Genomic DNA, 23,672 nt, shown 5'->3' on the forward strand with positions numbered 1-23,672 from the left:
TAGAACAGGTATGCGTTTTCCTGCACGGAGGTGCGCTGCCAATAAGTTCAAAATGAATGGGATTCCTTAATGCAGCACGCCTCAATACACGAAAACACAGGACTCAATGCAATGCATGGTGTGAATGGGTCCTTAGTGTTACATATGATTAATATACTGTTCATAATCTGACAATGGTAGCATAACTGAAAATAGAATACCATTTACACTTCAGATATTTCAACCTCAGCTCATACAATCAATCCTCTGTTCACCAATAAGTCTGCATTGGATATCCATTTCATTTTAATATAGGAATATTAGGCTGGTCGTCAAAGAATAAAAATAATGTCCATCTTGTAGAAAAGTCCCAGAAAATATCCCTGTGGTTTATTTCTCATAGAAGGCAACGTGCTCCTGAACTATTCTGATATTTTTAAGGGTATAAAAAAAAAAGAAAATGGGATCGTTTAAAACATGGCAAAAAATGATGTCTGGCACAGAAAGCTTCTTGGTTTCCATTTAAACATATAAAAAGATAATGTAATAACACGTTTCTTCTGCACAAAAAAAAGCATGGGTTTAAAATGGATGCTGCTTTCACGGAAAGCAAAATAACTTGAACATGCAATTCATTGGCCATTAAACTGGAGTTTGTGATAAAAGTCTTGATAAAATATAAAAAGAAAAATATTTCTGTTCCAATGTACACAGAAGCTCCCAATGAAGAGAAGATGCGATCTGCACCATATACACACAGTACTGAATGAAGTCAGTATATAGCAGCCTGCAGAGTGCCACAGTGAAGGTTACCTCCTCCGCACGCACCGTGCTCCCTCTATTCAGAGTCTTAATGCTGGAGCCAACATTCCCTTTGTCAAATCTTTACATCTTGAGCCTCTACCATCTTTGCAAGCGTCTTTTTGATTCGTAAGGCCGTTAGACGGGACGCAGGATTTTGAGCCCAACACTCGGCCATCAGTTTCAAGATTGCTCTTAAGCACTGAAGAGGGAGATAGCAAGAAATGTGTTAAATTATTTCAAAAAGGAAAACAAACAAAATGTCCCACCTTAGAGTGAGTAAATGTCCCACCTGAGAATGTTTCAGCAGAATTAACTTTGTTACCCAACCAAACGCAAGGTAACATTTCTATGTAACATTTCTTTGTATGAGTCAGTCCACAGAAAAGCATAGAAACGTGAACGGCTGCAGCCTGCCCTCTAAGTGTTATGACACTAAGTCACTTGCTCATGATCCCATGGCTGGTCACAGGTCATTTGTAAATAGTTACCATCACATTTAAAAGTCTCTTGTGTGCCCTATTTATTATAGCCTTTTATTATAACAAATACAACCACCTACCTCATCACTGTTCCACCTATTGGACACGGTGGGGCGTAAACACTTTATGCACACAACTTCTCGCATGTCTTCAAAGGATGGATCGCTTGGCACCATATCATAATAAGGCAACTGATACTCTTCAACAATACCTAGTAAAAATTCCAATAATAATGAACGTAATTAATAACATTGCTTTGGTTTAGATGATGTTACCTGTAAATGTTATCAAGAGGAGTGTGAAACTAGTAAAAGTAGATTGATTTATGTAAAGTGGAAATATCCAGCATACAGTAAAATAACAAGTCAACACTAGTCTACTCTCATATTTTCCCACTTGACTTTCACCTAAACAATCCCTATTTACTTATTTATATAAACAAAATTCTTGTCTTTAGCTTAATACCGTTTTAACAGCACGCCAAAACCAATAAAAGTATATATAACCCCAAAACAAAGCAAAAAAAAAAAAAAAATCGAATGCACTTCAGATTACCAGTCCTTATGTCAACCTAAACTATAAAAGTGAACTTTTCATTCATTTTACAAGCCTGTGTGTGTTGTATTTGTAGTCTTTTGTCTTCCATTTCTCCAGAACAATATCAGAGCTCTTCCTGGTATGCGATGCTGCCTAGGCAGTGTAAGATCGAAAGCTCTGCTTCCTCTACCTATTAGAGTTATGCGATTTGGAGTGAGATTTAGTTTTGTCACTATTGTGCTATTCACTGTTCTCTTTGCTGGAGGCTCTAACATGAGGAAGCAAAACCCTGCCTCTACCAAGACAGACACCTCCACAAAGAGATACAGTGCAGGGCAAGGTGTGACAAGTAATAGGAAAAGATCAGCTGCAGGGAGACCAAAAGCTAAATTGGCAAAGACATTTTTCCTTTAATTTCACCTGGTGTTCCTGCCAGTAACACAATTCCTGTCCTAGAGTGACAGTGCTCACTTACTGTGGTGGAGCAGCATTGTCATCTAAGGCTGCTCTCCTGATTTAGCTACAAAAAGCTCCTCCTCTCCTCATTTACATAGCGTGAAAAGCTGAAATCACTGTCGGAGATTTTAGTTTAGTGGTGCACAGTATGTTACAAGCATACTGGATTATGCTTGTAATATGCTTGATCAACAGTTTTTTTTTTTTTTTTGTGTGAAATATTAAAGTATATGTAGACCTAAAAATGAACTTCTCTTATTGACTCTAAGGCTGGGTTCACACCTAGGCGTATTAAATATGTGCGTTTGTCGCGTGTTTTTACCGCGATAAGCGGTAAAAAAACCGCACGACAAACACGCGTTTCCGAGGGCTACCTGGCTGTATCCAAAATGGATACACACAGCAAATACGCCCCAAAAAAGCTCCTGTACTTATTTGGGCGTAGGGCGTTTTGTAACGCGTTCATACGGCCTGTAATACGCCCAGGTGTGAACATACCCATAGGAAATAATGGAATTTTGGTGTTTGAGCGTTTTGCAGAGCGTAGGAAGGAACTACAAAACGCCCAGGTGTGAACCAGGCCTAAGGAAGTATTTTGTTATATCCGTTTCTTTAAGGGACACTGAACTCAGCAGTTAAATTTTAAAAGTGCACTCAGGTACCCTATTAACAAAAATGTATCTTATTTGTGTATCACTCGGCTGTAGATCCTCAAATCATCTCTGAAAGTATCCACCACTCCAAACTCAAGCCTGTGATGGATTACAATCTCAGTACAAATTAGTAAACTAAACATGAGATTGTAATCTATCACAGGAGTGAGCTTGGAGCGGTGGCTACTTTACAGCACACAGGCACCATGCAACATTTTTAGAAAGTGGCCAGATATTGCTACTTCTCTCATGACAGGTATACTTTAAATGCATTGAAATGAGGTAATATAGAATGTGTCTGCCTTACCGCCTGTGATGCAGCGGCGGGTCATTTCCCAAATAATTAAGCTAAAGCTATATATGTCCGCCATTATGTAAGCTTGGAAGTGGTTCTTATTCAAACTTTCATCCAGAACTTCAGGCGCCATGTAGCGTTTTGTGCCTACACGTGTGTTCAAAGGAATATCCACTTCATGGGTGTCGCTGGAAAAAAAAAAGAAAAAAGGGAGACATTGTTAAGTGTTTATTTTAAATTTCTGCACCACTCTGTACCATTAATAATAATACAAAATATCAGCAATCAAATGTTTTGAACCAGAAAGTGCAAATGGCATGGATATGGAATGCAGCAGCAATTCATTGGTCAGCCATATAGCAGTCAGGGTTTTAAAAGCCATAGATGCTTATGGCTGTATTACCTTGGGGAGGTGTAAGAACTCAGTAACAAATCTCCGTCTTTTATGAGCAGCTATTATTCTCCTAACTACCATTATGGGTTAATGTTCATCTCTCTAGATTTACAAAGAACTGTCTGCACTCTATCTAGTGTTAATAATCAGCCCATTACCTGTTAAATTTGACTGCCAGTCCCAGGTCAGCAATACAGCATGTCCAGTTTTCCTTGATAAGGATGTTTTTGCTTTTCAAGTCCCTGTGAGCGATTGCTGGTTTTCCCTGAGTACCATATATCTCCGTGTGTAGGTGACACAAGCCACAGGCGGCAGAGTAAGCCAGCTTGAGCAGAGATCTTGTATCCAGAGTGGCACACTTGAGAAAATCATACAAGGATCCATTCTCATGATATTCTGTTATCAGATACATTTGTGTCCAGGATCCTGTTCCTTTAATATCAGCCGCTATGAAACCTGTGATGACAGAAGACAATAAGGCACTGCGTAGTAGTAATATTATAAGAGTCATTGCCAACTCCCTAATAGCTAGAGAAAATTAGAAATTAAAAACACTATATAGAATGTCTATAATCAAAGGAAAGTCAAAACAGCCTAACAAAATAATTCTTACACGGATGATGAGAAATGCACGAAAAAGGAAGAAACGATTTCAAATAGTTTAAATATTTGGCGGACGGCAGCGTAGCGACACGAATTTGGCGGACGGCAGCATAGCGACACAAATTTGGCGGACGGCAGCGTAGCGACACAAATTTGGCGGACGGCAGCGTAGCGACACGAATTTGGCGGGCGGCAGCGTAGCAACACGAATTTGGCGGGCGGCAGCGTAGCGACACGAATTTGGCGGACGGCAGCGTAGCGACACGAATTTGGTGGACGGCAGCGTAGCGACACAAATTTGGTGGACGCCAGCGTTGCGACAAATTTGGTGGACGGCAGCGTAGCGACACAAATTTGGTGGACGGCAGCGTAGCGACACAAATTTGGTGGACGGCAGCGTAGCGACACAAATTTGGTGGCTGGCAGCGTAGCGACACGAATTTGGCGGACGGCAGCGTAGCGACACGAATTTGGCGGACGCCAGTGCTACAGCCCCATTACATACCACATATTTCCCATATAAACACAAATACACTTACCGAGAATATTCTCATGCCGCATCAGCACAGTCTGATAGATTTCAGTCTCTCTGAACCAACTGGCTTCCTCAGCCGTGAAAAACACCTTGACTGCTACCTTTTCACCTCTCCATTTTCCCATCCAAACCTCTCCATATCTTCCCTTTCCAATCTGCCTCACCATCTGGATCTGTTTAGCAATGGTTCTCTGAACCTGAAAGACAACATACAAGTAATGTACATGTCCCACTAATTGTAATGAAATGTGTCAGTTTAATGTGCACCAACTTACCAAAAGTGGAAGCCCTGACCCACTGCCAGAACTTTGTGACAGGTCAATGAGAGCTTTCAATGATTCTCCAGCTGGTATGAAAGCATCATCCCGTTCCAGATCCCGGTTATAGCGCATTCTCTGGGATGCCAGCTTATTCCTGTGTCAGAAACAAAGCACGACCAAGTATTTTTTTTTTTAAATATTGTACAAGGATTCCAGTACAACTTCATCCCGTTATGTTTTAATGTATTTCCAGCTAGAATATTGTAAACCTGTCACGAGTAAAATATGGTGGCTGGTATACTTGCAGCAATAAGAGCCAGCACCGAATGGTGCACTCTCAAGTATCTCTTGCAGACACAGATATTCCCTTTCTAGTGATAGCATATTTTCAGTTTAAAAAAATATTGCAATGCTTGCTTAAAAGTTTTAAGTTAAAACTATATGACTTAATACAATAGCAAAAAATGCATATTGTTTGTGAGGTTTGGAGCTTAGATACAGGAGAGAGCAATCAGTGGTTTGGTATCACTTAACCTCTGAACACTAGGGGTTCAGCAAAACCGCACATGCATTCATTCTGTACTAATTACCCAGCTGTTGTGAGTGGGGCAGATTTTAATGTTTCGTGTATTTTCTCTTCTGGTTAGTTAGAATAAATGAAAAGTGGGCTGGTGCCAAATCTATACATATACAAATGCTTACAAATGTAAAAGTAAGGCAGACTTTTTAGGTACCCAATTTTACAAAAATTACAAATTTATAAATAAAAAGCATAAGACCTAATCATAGAGTGAGTCGCGAGGCTTAATCCTAGATTGGATCATGAGAAGTATTTAAAGTGTATTTTAAAAAAAATTGAATAAAACTAATTTCTGTAAATCACAGAGAATGTATCAAAACTGGAGTAGGCAGAATCTGGAGGAGTTGCCCATAGTAGCCAATCAATTTCTATCTTTTATTTTCAAAGCTTTACTGGACAAAATGAAGAGAAAAGCTGACTGGTTACTATGGGCAACTGCTCCAGTTTTGATACGCCCCCCCCAGAATGTTTTGTCTGAATATCTGAAAAGCCCGCCTTACTTTCTATTTTTTATTCTGTCAAATGTTCTTTATACATCACTGGAAGTAATTACCGTATTTTTCGCTCCATAAGACGCACCTGACCATGGTATGAGTGGGAGGTGTGTGTGAGAGCTGAGGCGGCGGGGCTGACAGTGTTATTTACCTCTTCCACAATGCCGCTGCCCGTGTTGCCTGTGTCTAACTTACTGAGACTCCTCCCTTTCATGACAGAGGAAGGTGAGAAGCCGATCAGACACAGAAGTTAGATAAGGGCAGCGACATTATGGAAGAGGTACATAACGCTGGTGTGCTGTCAGCCCCGCCGCCTCAGCGCGCACGCACACACACAGCGGGAGCCACTGCTGGTGTGTGTGTGACATCTGAGGCAGCAGGGCTGCTGGCGCAGGAGATTGTTGAGACCTGGCGGGAATATTCGCTCCATAAGATGCACAGACATTTTTGCCCGCCAGGCTTACAAAAAGTGAAATGCAAAGAGGTGTATGCTATCTAGGATATCTCTCTTTTGCAAACAATTTACTGTTTCATTGGATGGCAATACGGTAGTACAAAATTTGTTATACTTCCTGCGGTATGATAGTAGAGACACAGCTCCCCTACACAGCAGCCGCACTGCCCACCCTTCACCTCCCCTGGCCACTCACAGAACACTTTTGATTTTGTGAATAGATTCACCAAGCATTCTGTGATCGATGTTGCCCCATTTTCACAACACTTGTTTAATTTCACAGAACAAATTTCGTTTCACTGGAAAAACAGCTTTTTTTTTTACCCCTAGGGCTGGCCATACATGGATAGAGTTTTGGCTCTTTCCTGTGAGTCGGCTGAAATTCTAACAGCATGTGGCTCTGCTGACTCAAAAGTCAATCAATCGATTTTTGTCCAAGGCGCCGGGCCAAAACAGTGACAGCAACCCATCAGCTAATGTATTCTGACAGCAGCGGGCGCTGGCTGTCACAATAAAAAAAGCCAGAGCGGAAGATATGTCCATCCATAACGTTTAGCATCGACGGAGGAATCTGTTTGATGTTGGTTTTCGTTCAGCCCTTAGGCTAACAGTTAATGTCCAGCTTGAGTTTGTTGCTTTCAATAGGTGGTGACTCTCAGGCTTACATATGTATTGGCTAAATATGTATAGCCCAAACTTTTTTGTTTTGTTTTCAGAATAGAATATGATTAGAACTCTGTAAAATGTTTTTTGGTGATGTGTCCCAGGTAGGTAGAGACTATCTAAGAAGGGAATTCCACTCACTCTGTAGAGATTTCATCTGCATCCATGGGAAAGGAAGTGAAGAGAAATCTCTAACAGCACACAAACAGCAAAAATAAAAAAAATAAAAAACAGAGGTTTTAACCCCTGCTTTCTCCATCAGCAAAATGTATTGGGTATACACGTACATTTCAGGCTGTATTCATAAAATCAATTGACAGCAGATCGGTGATTTTGTATTTGTTTTGTCACAACACATTTTGGGCACTAGATGGAGCCGTGGAGCATGGCAATTTCCTATGCCACTTGGCTCCATCTAATGCCCATAACATTCTGCAAATCTAAAACTTAGATACTTTATAAATACACGGCGATTTTCCCCTACACAAATAAAGCACTGTTCTCTAAACTCAGTAAAAGCAAAGTGGGTGATAGAATATTAAAGAAGTGTGAAAAGTTCTTACTTGTAGATGCAAGTGAAGATAAAGATCACCATGATAAATAAGCAGACTACAAAAGATATTGTGAAAGCGATGAGGTGTGCACTCCGTCCAAATATTCCTTCTGCAGAGATGAAAAGAATAACCGTTAGAATTTCTACAACAAGTCAATTATATAAAAACTACACAAAACTAGAAATTTCCGAGCATAAAACCAGTCAACGTTCCACAGAAAGCCTATGTATATGTGTTCTAATGTAATTGTGGTCTTAAATAACCTCAGTGCCATCTCCAGAAATCTCTATTACCTTACTCTTTTATAACGGAGCACAGGGGGAATATTTACTCAATAACACTACCAAAGTGGCTTGTGATTAACTGCTAAAAGCAGAAATCAATTGCTACACAGATGGAACAAATTGGTGTACACTACACAGGTTGCATGCAGTAGTGATCAACTGCACAATGCTCCAGGAGTGTGATAAATTGAAGAGTACATGCTACTTGTGTAGTTCATACCGTAAAGAGCCATATTTACAATTAAGTGCAAGTGATATTAGTATTGTGTTTGAGACACACATAATCAAGGCTATTAGACTTCTCCTATAAAACAGCAAATATGATCTTTCCAGAACAGATATAGATTACAATTATTGTTAGACTGTCCCAACTAGCAGAAACAAGTTTATTCTAGGTGTCCCTCTTTCCGCCTTTCTCTGCGTGAAGTGCCGTGAACATTTGTAGGTATTTTGCACATCTAAAAGGATTTTTTCTATTTGCATTTTATTCTTACAATGCACTAATAAATCACAAAATATGTAATAAGCAGCTGACAATATGTAAAATATGACTGAACTAAAGTGTTGTCTTATAATGAATAAAACATGTAAGCAAATCTTCTTGCATTCAGATTCAGTTTTTTTACCTGGTCTCCCATCCGGAGGCAACGTCGGATGTAAATCCTTATTACAGAAGTCAGTCCGGCAACATTCAATTGTCCTCCGTAACTGCGCCTTGGGAGAATCCTGTGCATGAAATAGAAGAAAGGTTCCATTTAATGATCCATATTTGTAAACAAAGGTAAAACACAAATGATATTTATATCAAAGCGAAAGGAAGCATAGATTGTACTAACGTTTATAGTGGGCTGTATACCACATAAAAATAACGTTTTACACGTGGAACCTTGTCTGTGATAACTGGAGAGTACCTGGATGGTATTACCAGCCTCTACGCAGTGAGTGACTTTAGAGCAGGCCACAATACCCACATTTGAAGGGAACAAGTGCACTTAGCTGTCATACAGCACAAGGTGATATACAGCCTACTATAAAAGGTGAACACAATTTGTTTCCTGTTACTTAACATCTCAAGTGATGAGCCCTCTCTTTTGACATCACTAAAAATATTCCCATCGCACACATTCCTGGACAGGGCCAAGAGTAAAGGGGTGCTGTAGCAACTGCCAGAAGGTTGGCTGGCATTGATTAACACTCCAAACATTTTATTGTAGCCATCACATCATAAGCCATGTCCGTGTACCGTACCAACACCAATCTCTTTGGACATTCTCTTTTACTATCAATTACGCTCCAGGGGTGGCTTCTTCGAGGTGCTGCTCAACAGTCTAGCTCTAATTATTGCTCTTTTAAACTAACAAATTGGGTGGACGGCAGCGTAGCGACACAAATTTGGTGGACGGCAGCGTAGCGACACAAATTTGGTGGACGGCAGCGTAGCGACACAAATTTGGTGGCTGGCAGCGTAGCGACACGAATTTGGCGGACGGCAGCGTAGCGACACGAATTTGGCGGACGCCAGTGCTACAGCCCCATTACATACCACATATTTCCCATATAAACACAAATACACTTACCGAGAATATTCTCATGCCGCATCAGCACAGTCTGATAGATTTCAGTCTCTCTGAACCAACTGGCTTCCTCAGCCGTGAAAAACACCTTGACTGCTACCTTTTCACCTCTCCATTTTCCCATCCAAACCTCTCCATATCTTCCCTTTCCAATCTGCCTCACCATCTGGATCTGTTTAGCAATGGTTCTCTGAACCTGAAAGACAACATACAAGTAATGTACATGTCCCACTAATTGTAATGAAATGTGTCAGTTTAATGTGCACCAACTTACCAAAAGTGGAAGCCCTGACCCACTGCCAGAACTTTGTGACAGGTCAATGAGAGCTTTCAATGATTCTCCAGCTGGTATGAAAGCATCATCCCGTTCCAGATCCCGGTTATAGCGCATTCTCTGGGATGCCAGCTTATTCCTGTGTCAGAAACAAAGCACGACCAAGTATTTTTTTTTTTAAATATTGTACAAGGATTCCAGTACAACTTCATCCCGTTATGTTTTAATGTATTTCCAGCTAGAATATTGTAAACCTGTCACGAGTAAAATATGGTGGCTGGTATACTTGCAGCAATAAGAGCCAGCACCGAATGGTGCACTCTCAAGTATCTCTTGCAGACACAGATATTCCCTTTCTAGTGATAGCATATTTTCAGTTTAAAAAAATATTGCAATGCTTGCTTAAAAGTTTTAAGTTAAAACTATATGACTTAATACAATAGCAAAAAATGCATATTGTTTGTGAGGTTTGGAGCTTAGATACAGGAGAGAGCAATCAGTGGTTTGGTATCACTTAACCTCTGAACACTAGGGGTTCAGCAAAACCGCACATGCATTCATTCTGTACTAATTACCCAGCTGTTGTGAGTGGGGCAGATTTTAATGTTTCGTGTATTTTCTCTTCTGGTTAGTTAGAATAAATGAAAAGTGGGCTGGTGCCAAATCTATACATATACAAATGCTTACAAATGTAAAAGTAAGGCAGACTTTTTAGGTACCCAATTTTACAAAAATTACAAATTTATAAATAAAAAGCATAAGACCTAATCATAGAGTGAGTCGCGAGGCTTAATCCTAGATTGGATCATGAGAAGTATTTAAAGTGTATTTTAAAAAAAATTGAATAAAACTAATTTCTGTAAATCACAGAGAATGTATCAAAACTGGAGTAGGCAGAATCTGGAGGAGTTGCCCATAGTAGCCAATCAATTTCTATCTTTTATTTTCAAAGCTTTACTGGACAAAATGAAGAGAAAAGCTGACTGGTTACTATGGGCAACTGCTCCAGTTTTGATACGCCCCCCCCAGAATGTTTTGTCTGAATATCTGAAAAGCCCGCCTTACTTTCTATTTTTTATTCTGTCAAATGTTCTTTATACATCACTGGAAGTAATTACCGTATTTTTCGCTCCATAAGACGCACCTGACCATGGTATGAGTGGGAGGTGTGTGTGAGAGCTGAGGCGGCGGGGCTGACAGTGTTATTTACCTCTTCCACAATGCCGCTGCCCGTGTTGCCTGTGTCTAACTTACTGAGACTCCTCCCTTTCATGACAGAGGAAGGTGAGAAGCCGATCAGACACAGAAGTTAGATAAGGGCAGCGACATTATGGAAGAGGTACATAACGCTGGTGTGCTGTCAGCCCCGCCGCCTCAGCGCGCACGCACACACACAGCGGGAGCCACTGCTGGTGTGTGTGTGACATCTGAGGCAGCAGGGCTGCTGGCGCAGGAGATTGTTGAGACCTGGCGGGAATATTCGCTCCATAAGATGCACAGACATTTTTGCCCGCCAGGCTTACAAAAAGTGAAATGCAAAGAGGTGTATGCTATCTAGGATATCTCTCTTTTGCAAACAATTTACTGTTTCATTGGATGGCAATACGGTAGTACAAAATTTGTTATACTTCCTGCGGTATGATAGTAGAGACACAGCTCCCCTACACAGCAGCCGCACTGCCCACCCTTCACCTCCCCTGGCCACTCACAGAACACTTTTGATTTTGTGAATAGATTCACCAAGCATTCTGTGATCGATGTTGCCCCATTTTCACAACACTTGTTTAATTTCACAGAACAAATTTCGTTTCACTGGAAAAACAGCTTTTTTTTTTACCCCTAGGGCTGGCCATACATGGATAGAGTTTTGGCTCTTTCCTGTGAGTCGGCTGAAATTCTAACAGCATGTGGCTCTGCTGACTCAAAAGTCAATCAATCGATTTTTGTCCAAGGCGCCGGGCCAAAACAGTGACAGCAACCCATCAGCTAATGTATTCTGACAGCAGCGGGCGCTGGCTGTCACAATAAAAAAAGCCAGAGCGGAAGATATGTCCATCCATAACGTTTAGCATCGACGGAGGAATCTGTTTGATGTTGGTTTTCGTTCAGCCCTTAGGCTAACAGTTAATGTCCAGCTTGAGTTTGTTGCTTTCAATAGGTGGTGACTCTCAGGCTTACATATGTATTGGCTAAATATGTATAGCCCAAACTTTTTTGTTTTGTTTTCAGAATAGAATATGATTAGAACTCTGTAAAATGTTTTTTGGTGATGTGTCCCAGGTAGGTAGAGACTATCTAAGAAGGGAATTCCACTCACTCTGTAGAGATTTCATCTGCATCCATGGGAAAGGAAGTGAAGAGAAATCTCTAACAGCACACAAACAGCAAAAATAAAAAAAATAAAAAACAGAGGTTTTAACCCCTGCTTTCTCCATCAGCAAAATGTATTGGGTATACACGTACATTTCAGGCTGTATTCATAAAATCAATTGACAGCAGATCGGTGATTTTGTATTTGTTTTGTCACAACACATTTTGGGCACTAGATGGAGCCGTGGAGCATGGCAATTTCCTATGCCACTTGGCTCCATCTAATGCCCATAACATTCTGCAAATCTAAAACTTAGATACTTTATAAATACACGGCGATTTTCCCCTACACAAATAAAGCACTGTTCTCTAAACTCAGTAAAAGCAAAGTGGGTGATAGAATATTAAAGAAGTGTGAAAAGTTCTTACTTGTAGATGCAAGTGAAGATAAAGATCACCATGATAAATAAGCAGACTACAAAAGATATTGTGAAAGCGATGAGGTGTGCACTCCGTCCAAATATTCCTTCTGCAGAGATGAAAAGAATAACCGTTAGAATTTCTACAACAAGTCAATTATATAAAAACTACACAAAACTAGAAATTTCCGAGCATAAAACCAGTCAACGTTCCACAGAAAGCCTATGTATATGTGTTCTAATGTAATTGTGGTCTTAAATAACCTCAGTGCCATCTCCAGAAATCTCTATTACCTTACTCTTTTATAACGGAGCACAGGGGGAATATTTACTCAATAACACTACCAAAGTGGCTTGTGATTAACTGCTAAAAGCAGAAATCAATTGCTACACAGATGGAACAAATTGGTGTACACTACACAGGTTGCATGCAGTAGTGATCAACTGCACAATGCTCCAGGAGTGTGATAAATTGAAGAGTACATGCTACTTGTGTAGTTCATACCGTAAAGAGCCATATTTACAATTAAGTGCAAGTGATATTAGTATTGTGTTTGAGACACACATAATCAAGGCTATTAGACTTCTCCTATAAAACAGCAAATATGATCTTTCCAGAACAGATATAGATTACAATTATTGTTAGACTGTCCCAACTAGCAGAAACAAGTTTATTCTAGGTGTCCCTCTTTCCGCCTTTCTCTGCGTGAAGTGCCGTGAACATTTGTAGGTATTTTGCACATCTAAAAGGATTTTTTCTATTTGCATTTTATTCTTACAATGCACTAATAAATCACAAAATATGTAATAAGCAGCTGACAATATGTAAAATATGACTGAACTAAAGTGTTGTCTTATAATGAATAAAACATGTAAGCAAATCTTCTTGCATTCAGATTCAGTTTTTTTACCTGGTCTCCCATCCGGAGGCAACGTCGGATGTAAATCCTTATTACAGAAGTCAGTCCGGCAACATTCAATTGTCCTCCGTAACTGCGCCTTGGGAGAATCCTGTGCATGAAATAGAAGAAAGGTTCCATTTAATGATCCATATTTGTAAACAAAGGTAAAACACAAATGATATTTATATCAAAGCGAAAGGAAGCATAGATTGTACTAACGTTTATAGTGGGCTGTATACCACATAAAAATAACGTTTTACACGTGGAACCTTGTCTGTGATAACTGGAGAGTACCTGGATGGTATTACCAGCCTCTACGCAGTGAGTGACTTTAGAGCAGGCCACAATACCCACATTTGAAGGGAACAAGTGCACTTAGCTGTCATACAGCACAAGGTGATATACAGCCTACTATAAAAGGTGAACACAATTTGTTTCCTGTTACTTAACATCTCAAGTGATGAGCCCTCTCTTTTGACATCACTAAAAATATTCCCATCGCACACATTCCTGGACAGGGCCAAGAGTAAAGGGGTGCTGTAGCAACTGCCAGAAGGTTGGCTGGCATTGATTAACACTCCAAACATTTTATTGTAGCCATCACATCATAAGCCATGTCCGTGTACCGTACCAACACCAATCTCTTTGGACATTCTCTTTTACTATCAATTACGCTCCAGGGGTGGCTTCTTCGAGGTGCTGCTCAACAGTCTAGCTCTAATTATTGCTCTTTTAAACTATTAAAGGAAAAGTATTGGGAGAGTAAAATTAACTTTTCCCAGTAGTTTGAGCCTGTGTGTGACACAGCAGGTATCACATGTCGGCTCTATAGTTCCAGAACTGAGCGATCATAAACTGCTGATCGCACAGCTGAGTCTTCTCCGTGCAGAAAGTGGTGACTGTCAGTCACCACTCTCCGCAGGGATTCCCGCCTCCCCTCTCTGTTGCTCCAGCACTTATTGGAGCGACAGACAAGGGAGGGGCAGGCACAGCTGGGTCTAGGGAGGCAGAGACAGCTGTCAATCAAGCAGTATGGTGGATCCCGACAATATTGCCAGGATCTTTCCTGGCTTTAGCGCGGCTCTGCTCTGTCACCATATGGCGAGCAGTAGCCCGCTATATGCTGACTTTGGTTTGGCTATAGTTCTCTTTTAGGTTGATCTGCCCCACTGCCCAGTTGGGTTTTCTCATTCTATATTTGTAATGTTATACAGTAACAGTTTTTCAATCTGCAAGTTCTACCGATGAGAGCCATTAATATAAGCCAGTGCTTACACCAAATATTTGATTTGTTAACACAGGAAAGACAATTTTCTATACACGTGTTTTAGATATAACAACACTAGCAGGTTTGACTGCTTGGCACTAAATTTGGGACATGTTTTAAAGGGCACTTAACAGTTTGGAGCATATTAGTTAAGCTATTTTATATATGAATGAAAAAATGTTGGGATCAGCACCAAAAGTAGACACCAACCCCTGAATAATTTCGCAAATAACAACCAAAGAGATGCAGCTAGACATAATGACACGTAGCTCATTTCATAATAAATACATATTTAATAAATTAATATAGATTAATATCCTGGCTAGCAAACATTGAATTCATAAAACGTAACACAATCATTTATGACAAGACCACATTACATGTATAATCAGCATAACACCTCTAGGATCCCGTACAGATTTGTATTATGCACAATGGCAATAATGAATATTCTTTAGCATTGAGTACATTATAACAATGTCCATAGTTAATTGGTCAAATATATTGTCACATATTTCAGATTGTTCCATATTTCCTCTGACAAATCTGTACTTGTCCATTCTTTGACGCGTTTCGCCGTACCTTTTTCAAGAAGTTTATAGAGGTGGCCATATATCAGAGATTTCTGATGATGAGCAAATTCGCACCTAGGGGAGTTCCTCCACTCAGCCAGGAGATAAGGAGAGGTAGAGGTGGCCTGGGGGGCACATCTTATGGGGTATTTCCGCTTCTTAGATATCCCGAGTCAACTTGACTCTCTCCAAATTCACAGGTCCCCCTCCTCCCGAATCATCCACCGCAGACACACTCGCCGTCCATAGCGTTAGCGTGTGATGTCTGTGGCCGGGGCGATATATGGCCACCTCTATAAACTTCTTGATAAAGCTACGGCGAAACGCGTCGAAGAATGGACAAGTACAGATTTGTCAGAGGAAATATGGAACAATATGAAATATGTGACAATATATTTGACCAATTAACTATGGACATTGTTATAATGTACTCAATGCTAAAGAATATTCATTATTGCCATTGTGCATAATACAAATCTGTACGGGATCCTAGAGGTGTTATGCTGATTATACATGTAATGTGGTCTTGTCATAAATGATTGTGTTACGTTTTATGAATTCTATGTTTGCTAGCCAGGATATTAATCTATATTAATTTATTAAATATGTATTTATTATGAAATGAGCTACGTGTCATTATGTCTAGCTGCATCTCTTTGCATTGTCTAGAAGTCACCTAAAAAGCCCCATTCTCTTTGGTTATTTACGAAGCTATTTTATATATTTTGTTGTTACAAATAAACATTTAAAACATTGCAAAGGAATCCCCAAGCAGTGTGGGTTAGCTAAAGGGCTAGCAGTGAAGAAGCTACAGCACCGAAACTTGGTACAGAGCCTTCTGATAGTCATTGTTCTGACTCATGTAGTGTAGTGTGTACATTTCACCTTGGTCCATTAAAAATTGTAAACAAAGCAATACAAGGGGCCTAGAAATGCCACCTGCTAGCTAGACAGAAGACTATATATACACTGGACTACTTAATAGTCACATGCAATAGTCACACTTTATATCTACCTTTTAAAATAAAAACAGTTTAATATTTTATCACTGATCATAAAAATAGAGTAAATAAAATATGTGCTAAACTACACAGTCCCTTTACTTTTTAGAACATCTTCCTTAATAGACAAAGAATAGTAATAAAAAAAAACACTGCAGCTTATAAGACAATGTAAAAAACTCCACTAGGTCTAAGCTCTGTACTTTTTGGGATTCATACCCAATACTTGATTAGCAAGAGATGCACCTTTTAGTGTTCTAAGCACATTTGAACGCATGTGTATTGTTTTAATAGGGTACATGTACACAGGTGTGTAAACAGGTCTGAAAAAAAAGCAAGCATTTTACTGATGATTTACGCCAGAACTTTCTGGCGAGAAAAAACATGCGTATATGATCAGTAGATTTCTTTTGGCTATGTAAATTCCATGCAAGTTGAACAGGAACACAATATGGATGTTACCTTGCACTGAAAGTCTGAGCCTTCGAGCTTCATACAGCCAGATGTTAATGTAGTGTCTCCCTGTTCATCTTCCTCAATTATGGCAAAGCAATGTCCATTTGTACTGCAATACACAAGATATTTATTGTCAAGTTAAATATGTGAACAAGTTGCAATAAAATCCAGTTCAGCAATTAAGTAACAATGAGATTTATCTGTCTAACAATGTCAGAGAGATAGATAGCAAGATAGATAGATGGTCCCCAAATATCCTAGCATTACTTGCCTCCACTGTGGGAATGATGGGGATTTAAAAAAAAAAAAAAAAAAGAAGATTAGTGACTAGTTATGACTACATGAAAACTTGGTTGAATTTCTTTTTTCTTTAACGGAGAATATTATAGCTTCTCTAGGACTTTATGCTTAGTGGAGACATAACTGATTAAATAAGATGCTAATTAAGGTGGATACATGCACAAAGGTACAGCGAGATACGTCATCATTTTGCTTTAGCCTCCTATAAAAAAAAAAAAAAAAGCGAAAACAAACAGGACAGTATAAGGCAGTGGTCTATGGATTTCACTCCGTGTGTCCTGTGATGCATAATTAAGAAATGTAGTAATTTGCTCAGTGGTGTATATTACAGTCACAGCACTAAAGTACGTGCAGAACACATACAGGCCACTAGGTGTCAGCACATGCCTTCATTGTAAAACACAATGTAACCTACAACATTACGGTGTACTACTGTCACAGGGCATTCATGTTAATTTACCAGAAATAACTATACATAAACTAACAATACAAGCTAAAATAATATATATATATCTATCTATCTATCTGTACATAATAAGATCCCTATATGGATCAATTATAGCCTGTAGGTTAAAGGAGTTTGTAGTTTTGCATAGGGTGGGGAAGAATTTCCTCCTCTGGACAGGAAAATCTCCCTACTTCTGTCTACAGAAAAGGTTAAAGTAAAGCCACCCAACAGGGACACATATAGCTGATCTTTCTTTAAATGGTAGAGAGGAAAGGTTTAGAACTTCTGTCAGGCTCTATTGCCGTCTGTGTCCCAGATGGGGGAGATTTTTCCTTGCTTCCTGTGCAGCTGAGGCATGTCGGAAAGAACAGGAAGATAATAGAACTCTCTTCTCTTCTAGGGTGACAATTTAAAATCTGAAATAAGAAGCTTTAGGGATTGTACACACCATATCCAAACCAAATCTGGATGTGTTTCTAAAAACGTGTGTATGAGCATTTTTTTAATGAGTTCTGGTTTGTTTTTTGTTCTCATTGGTTTTTCTTGGGTTTTAGGCATGCTTGAGTGGGTTCTGGTGCGTTGACATGCATTTTTGTGTGTTACAGCATGAAAAAGAAATGCAGCCTGTTCTTTTTTTTTTTAAAGTTCTGGAACTGAAAGCAATGGTGTGAACAAGCCTCTTTTTAAACCATTGGAATTGCTGTGCGTGCGCTTTTAGTGCAGATAAAAACATTCTGGTCTGAAGAATAGGCCTTTATAGAGAGCACAAATACGGCATTTTAAATTCAAGGCAAGACCTAAACCTAAAATAAGAAAAAAAAACAAAAAGAAGTTTTGGCTGCAGTTGCGCTGTAACCTTAACCTCCAGAGGGCTGCACCAATCAATGCCTCTGTCTCTCACATCTCTAGTCCCCTAGCTGTGGCATTAGTCTGTGGTGAGTATATGATCGCTGTCTTTTAGCTTGTGCAGATGGCAAGGGGTTAAAATATTCTACACGGCCGCTAACAAGATGTATTTTTTCCCAATCAGGCAAGACTGATGTGAATGTGCACTGTGTGAAGCGCTGCATAAATTATCAGCGCTAAATAACTAATAAATGAGAGAGAGAGAGAGAGAGAGAGAGAGAGAGAGAGAGAGTGATGGAAAGAGAGGAGTGATGGAAAGAGAGGAGAGGAGAGGAGAGGAGAGAGAGAGAGAGAGAGAGAGAAGAGAAGAGAGAGAGAGAGACTGTAGGGTGTATACAGGTGATATATAGGACGACCTGCCATGATTCAATCTGGCAATATGAAATACATTCACCCTTGATTTTAGCTGGGTGACATTCCTTGCATAACTCTAGAAATAATTGATTTGATACAGTGACTGAATTTTCACTTGAGAAGTATAAAAACTTACATGCATGTGTTATTTGTTGCATCTTCTGGGCAATAACCAAAACAGTAACAATTTAAGAAGGGTAGCGTGTCTTCTGGAGCGAACGTCACCCCATTTTCCTGTTTCTTAAGGTCAGAGTTAGACTTTGTTCCAGTCCTATGTGGGAAGATGTCCACATTTTGACCTATGGGGAAAAAGCAGGAGTTTAAGAAATTGTACACAAAACACCACATTGCTGTACAACGTAGAAATGTCACAATATTATCACTATCCATTTTCTCCAGAAAACGTTATCTGTACCAAGTTTGCAGTGTTTGCATTAGCGTAATCCCAGAGGATCGCTATGGTCAGTGTTAAAGTCTATTTCCACTTTTGCAGCCAAAATGGGATAGCATCTACTTTATATTTGTTATATCAAATCGTATTGCAGAGCTTGAAAGAAAAAAAAAAAAAAAAAAGATATTAAAAAATATCCGTTGACATTTGCAAGTGCTTTTTACTTGCTAAAAAAATTCTACCTAGCTTACCCCTCAGTAATGTTAAAACGGGCTCTGTGGGAATGTTTACTCTAATGAACCCTGTTTGTACTGTACTGGCACATTATCAGATGTAAACTAGATTTGAACACCGTTTGTCCTAACAAAGGGTTAAAGACTTAGAAGCATTGTATGTTAATTAGAAGCAGCTCAGTCTGTCCCTCAGTTTTTCCCTATACTTTAATTTTCTAACTGCTCCGAGTGCAGATTCCGAGTAGCCCGGAATCTGCACAAAGACCTTCACCAAAGAAACATCTAAAAAGGTAAAAAATATATTTTTAACATGATTTCAGGCATGTGTGAATGGGAACACACAACAAACAGTGGGGTTTTCTCAAACCCGACAACAAAAGTGGAAATATCCCTTAAATACTCCTCAGTAGTGATAGGCTCGGCGTGTTCACAGCTCCACGTGCCGAGCCCGCCAGGAAGCTGACAGCGCCAATCACAGGTACTGAGACATTATCCCGGTCCGCAGCTGCAAAGATCGGGATATGTCTCAGTGCCTGTGATTGGCGCTGCGGCGCTGTCAGCTTCATGGCGAGCTCGGCACGTGGAGCTGCGAACACGCCCGAGCCCATCACTACTCCTCAGCTCCGACATCCTATATGAGGGTGGCTACATTCGCTGTGCATTGTCCCACTGTGTGTGGTAACGTAGTCACTCTCTGCTACTTGCTCCTGAGATAAAGTGCAATAATATGTGCAGACACATCCAGCGCCGTCACGTAAAAGCAGAGCAGCCATTGATAACATCACCACCTACACAGTACCACCCCCCAGCATTCAAGCCTCAAACAAAAGAGCAGTAGAAGTGACAGGCCCAAGGACACACAATATACTGTACTTGCAATGCTCGATCCTACAAACTGAAAGTAAGGGCAAAGGAGTCTGCCATGGAGACAAGTTTGATATCAAGAAAAAAAATGGTATGTGCAATTTACTGGCACATTTTAATAATGGTGATAACTATAGGCTGCAGACTTTATACAAACCAGTAGAGTTTAGCAATTATTGCTTTATTTAGAAATAAAACCTTTTCTCTGTGCTGAATTTCCCTCTGGGATACAAGGGGGATAGGCAGGTTAATGTTAACGTAATTATCCCTGTCTGTACTGTGTTTTGGCAGATATTATCAGATGTAAACTAGATTTGAACACTACCTGCTCTAACAAAGGGTTAAAGATCCAGAAGCATTGTATGTTAATAAGATCTTAGGCCCCATTCACATGTAGCGACATACCTTTGCAGCGGCCGGAATAGCGCGACTTTCGGGGCGACGATCCAGCGACGGTAGCGCGACCTTCTCCGTCGTGCTCCATAGAAAAAAAGCAAAATCGCGCAAAATCCGCCGAAAAAAGGGTCCGGTAGAAGCGACTTGCGACCGCGACGAGCGACATGGAGCTAAGACAGCTCCATTGACCATCATTAGCCGGCGACTTCTCGCGATATCGCACGGCAAAAATGCGCAAAATCGCGCGATAAGTCGCTACATATGAACGGGGCTTTAGTGTGTACCTAGTCTATGAGCACAGCAAGAGTTTCCTGTCTCAGAAGGCTTGCTACACACATCTTCAAGGTAAGACGTATCTTTTTAAAAATGCTTTAGATATGCTGTGTGAATGGTTAACACGTAACAAACATAGTGGGGGTAGATGAGCAGAGCATCACTCCTTCACTGATGGAAATGCTGCAAAAAGTCACTTGTCAATGACTGAGTAGTGGCTTGCTCAACTGGTCAGTGAAAGCATTGAATGAAAATAGGTGAATATCTCGCTGACCTGTATAGCAATCTTGGCACTGGCAGGTTTTTGCCAGCAACAATACTGCTAGTGTGCTATGGCCTTAAAATTTAGAGGCTCTAGTATTTGACACTTTAAAAGGAGGAGAACTATGAGGCGAGTGCTTTTCACTCACCTCATAGTTCTAGCCGACCTGTGACAATGAGACTGTCACAGGTCAGCTCAGTAGATCGGGAGGTGAGCGAACACATACCGGGTTCGCTCGCCTCTCGGCAGAGAGCCGTGACAGGGGGAGGGGCTGGATTCCCCTCTCCCCGCTCCGATCTGCCAGCGCTGACTGGCGGAACGGACGGGGGAGGGTACAGCTGGCTCTGCCTTTAGATAGGCGGAGCCAGCTGTCACTCACGCAGCTGGGCGGATCCCGTCATCTAAGTCGTGATCCGCTCCGGCGTCTCTGTATACCGCGAGCTACAGCTCGCGGTATACTGAGCTTAGGGTGACGGGAGGACGCTAGTTTGTGTCCTCCCGTTACCCTAAGGAGAACTATGGGGGAAAACACTGACCCCATAGTTCTCCTTTAATGATAAAACTTTGGCCATTAGGGGTGCATTAAAGTTAGCATAAAGTTTCAGAATCAGGTTAATAGTTAAGGATTTTTCTCCTTTTAGGGGTTAGGTAAAGTGTTAGGGGGTTTTAAGATTTTCACTTGTTCTCAACGTTGAAAACTACGGGGAGCAGCACTGGGCTCCTCGTAACAATAAACTGTACCCCAGGTGCTCGTTTGTCTCTCAAACATACTGCCAGGTTAGTCATTTGTATCTGTATACCTGCACATACCTGCACCAGACTCCAAAACCCTGCCCTTAGAGCTGAATCCTGGATCAATCTGATGAGTACAGCTCCAACACTTTCTGGCAGTGTCAAAGCTTTCCCAATCCTTCCTGCCTATTCGTTCCTATCATCACAATAAATCAGTCCATTACAGCGTTGCTCCAATAGGAATATGTGTGGGCAAGAGGTATCAAGGTCCTATAGCAGCATCAGAGACTTAAATGTCAAAAGAGTAGGATTTGGAGCTTTTCTATTTATTTATTTTTTAGAAGGGGGTAACAAGGTTTAAAGACAGTCAGCTTAAATACAGCAATGTAAACTTTTCTTCTAAAAGTTTATCTTATCTGTGGATCTAATGATCATTTTGATATGTGGTTCTTTACTACAGTGATCTATGCGTATTCATTTTTTTCATCATCAGCTCAGCTTGAATTGCCCAGATTGCGACAGGTTACTTAAGAGAATGTTCTTCTGCAAAGGCAGCTGTGGTCTATGGGTGGAATCTAAGAAATGTCTTCTTTGACAAAGTCTATGCACTATTTGGGTTACTTCAAACAAACAAATAAACTGCATCTTTTCGTAAAATCGCCTTTGCACCACTCTTCTTTATGGACATAGTTTCTAACATTTAAATGGGGGGGGGGCATGAGGGGGGGGGAATTCCAGTCAGAGCACCTGCTTACTCACCACTTAATCTGAATTACAGCTATACTCATCAAGAGCTGTGTCTGCAAAAAATCAACTAGGTCAGTGATGGCAAACGTTTTTGAACCCGAGTGTCCAAACTGCGACGCAAAATCAATTTATCTCAAAGTGCCAGCGCTGAACATAAGTATTGTATTGTATTGCAGTTTGGGCGCTGGGCTTTAAAAAACATTCAACATCACTGCCTTATGCTGGGCACACACCTTACAACCATCGCAAGACTTTTGTCTTGCGATGGTTGTAAGGTACTTAAAAAAAAAGTACGATCTGCCTATCTTGGACAGGCAGATCGTACTTGCGATGATCGCAAGCCGCGCCCCCCTGAGGGGCGGACTTCCGATGACCGCAATGCCGTACGGACATGCCACAAACCCGCCGAACATCGTACGATGCTTGGCGGGTTTTCTAACATGTTCGTAAGATAAAAGTCGTGCGACCTTACAGTAGTAGAGGTCGCACGGCTTCCACACACCTTACGATAATCGTACGATCGCGGGATTTCCCACGATTATCGTAAGGTGTGTGAGCATCCTTAGGCAAAATAGGGAAACACACATATGCAAACATTTATACACTCAATAAAACACACATCACACACTGATTATAAAAAGAAACCACACATACATAGATATCACACACACACATAATGAAAACGCACACATTAAAACACACACATCAAAAAACACACCATTCAAACAAATATTTAATTTAAATATATGCGGTGAGGAGAGAGCCGCCGGCTGTCAGATCCAGGCCGAGCGTCTCTCTCTCTCCTCACCGCTGATGATAGCGGCTCCGACCCCCGCTGCTGCCTGCAGCACCTCGTTCACTTCTCGGATCCCCGCTGCATACAGATGGGGGAGAGCAGCGGGGATCCAGAGAAGCCCCACGTCAGGAGGAATGGACACCGCGATCTACGAGAGAGAGAGAGAGAGGG

General features: G+C 40.8%; 1 protein-coding gene across 1 annotated transcript in view; it reads right to left on the reverse strand.

Annotated features, from left to right (window-relative positions):
* Positions 1 to 413: 413 nt before the first annotated feature.
* The window catches only part of BMPR1A (bone morphogenetic protein receptor type 1A), a 38,916-nt gene continuing 15,657 nt past the window's right edge, over positions 414 to 23,672 (reverse strand). Inside the window, exons 2-11 of the mRNA XM_018573075.1 lie at positions 18,944 to 19,106; positions 16,806 to 16,908; positions 13,513 to 13,612; positions 12,612 to 12,708; positions 9,873 to 10,011; positions 9,602 to 9,794; positions 3,756 to 4,053; positions 3,216 to 3,391; positions 1,343 to 1,473; positions 414 to 982 (exon numbers count right to left, since the gene is read on the reverse strand). Coding sequence (XP_018428577.1) covers positions 857 to 982; positions 1,343 to 1,473; positions 3,216 to 3,391; positions 3,756 to 4,053; positions 9,602 to 9,794; positions 9,873 to 10,011; positions 12,612 to 12,708; positions 13,513 to 13,612; positions 16,806 to 16,908; positions 18,944 to 19,106 — 1,526 coding nt within the window. The 3' untranslated portion in view covers positions 414 to 856. The remainder of the gene's footprint in view (positions 983 to 1,342; positions 1,474 to 3,215; positions 3,392 to 3,755; positions 4,054 to 9,601; positions 9,795 to 9,872; positions 10,012 to 12,611; positions 12,709 to 13,512; positions 13,613 to 16,805; positions 16,909 to 18,943; positions 19,107 to 23,672) is intronic.

Source organism: Nanorana parkeri, unplaced genomic scaffold (genome assembly GCF_000935625.1).
Source record: "Nanorana parkeri isolate BGI_ZX_2015 unplaced genomic scaffold, ASM93562v1 scaffold2227, whole genome shotgun sequence".
Lineage (NCBI taxonomy): Eukaryota > Metazoa > Chordata > Amphibia > Anura > Dicroglossidae > Nanorana > Nanorana parkeri.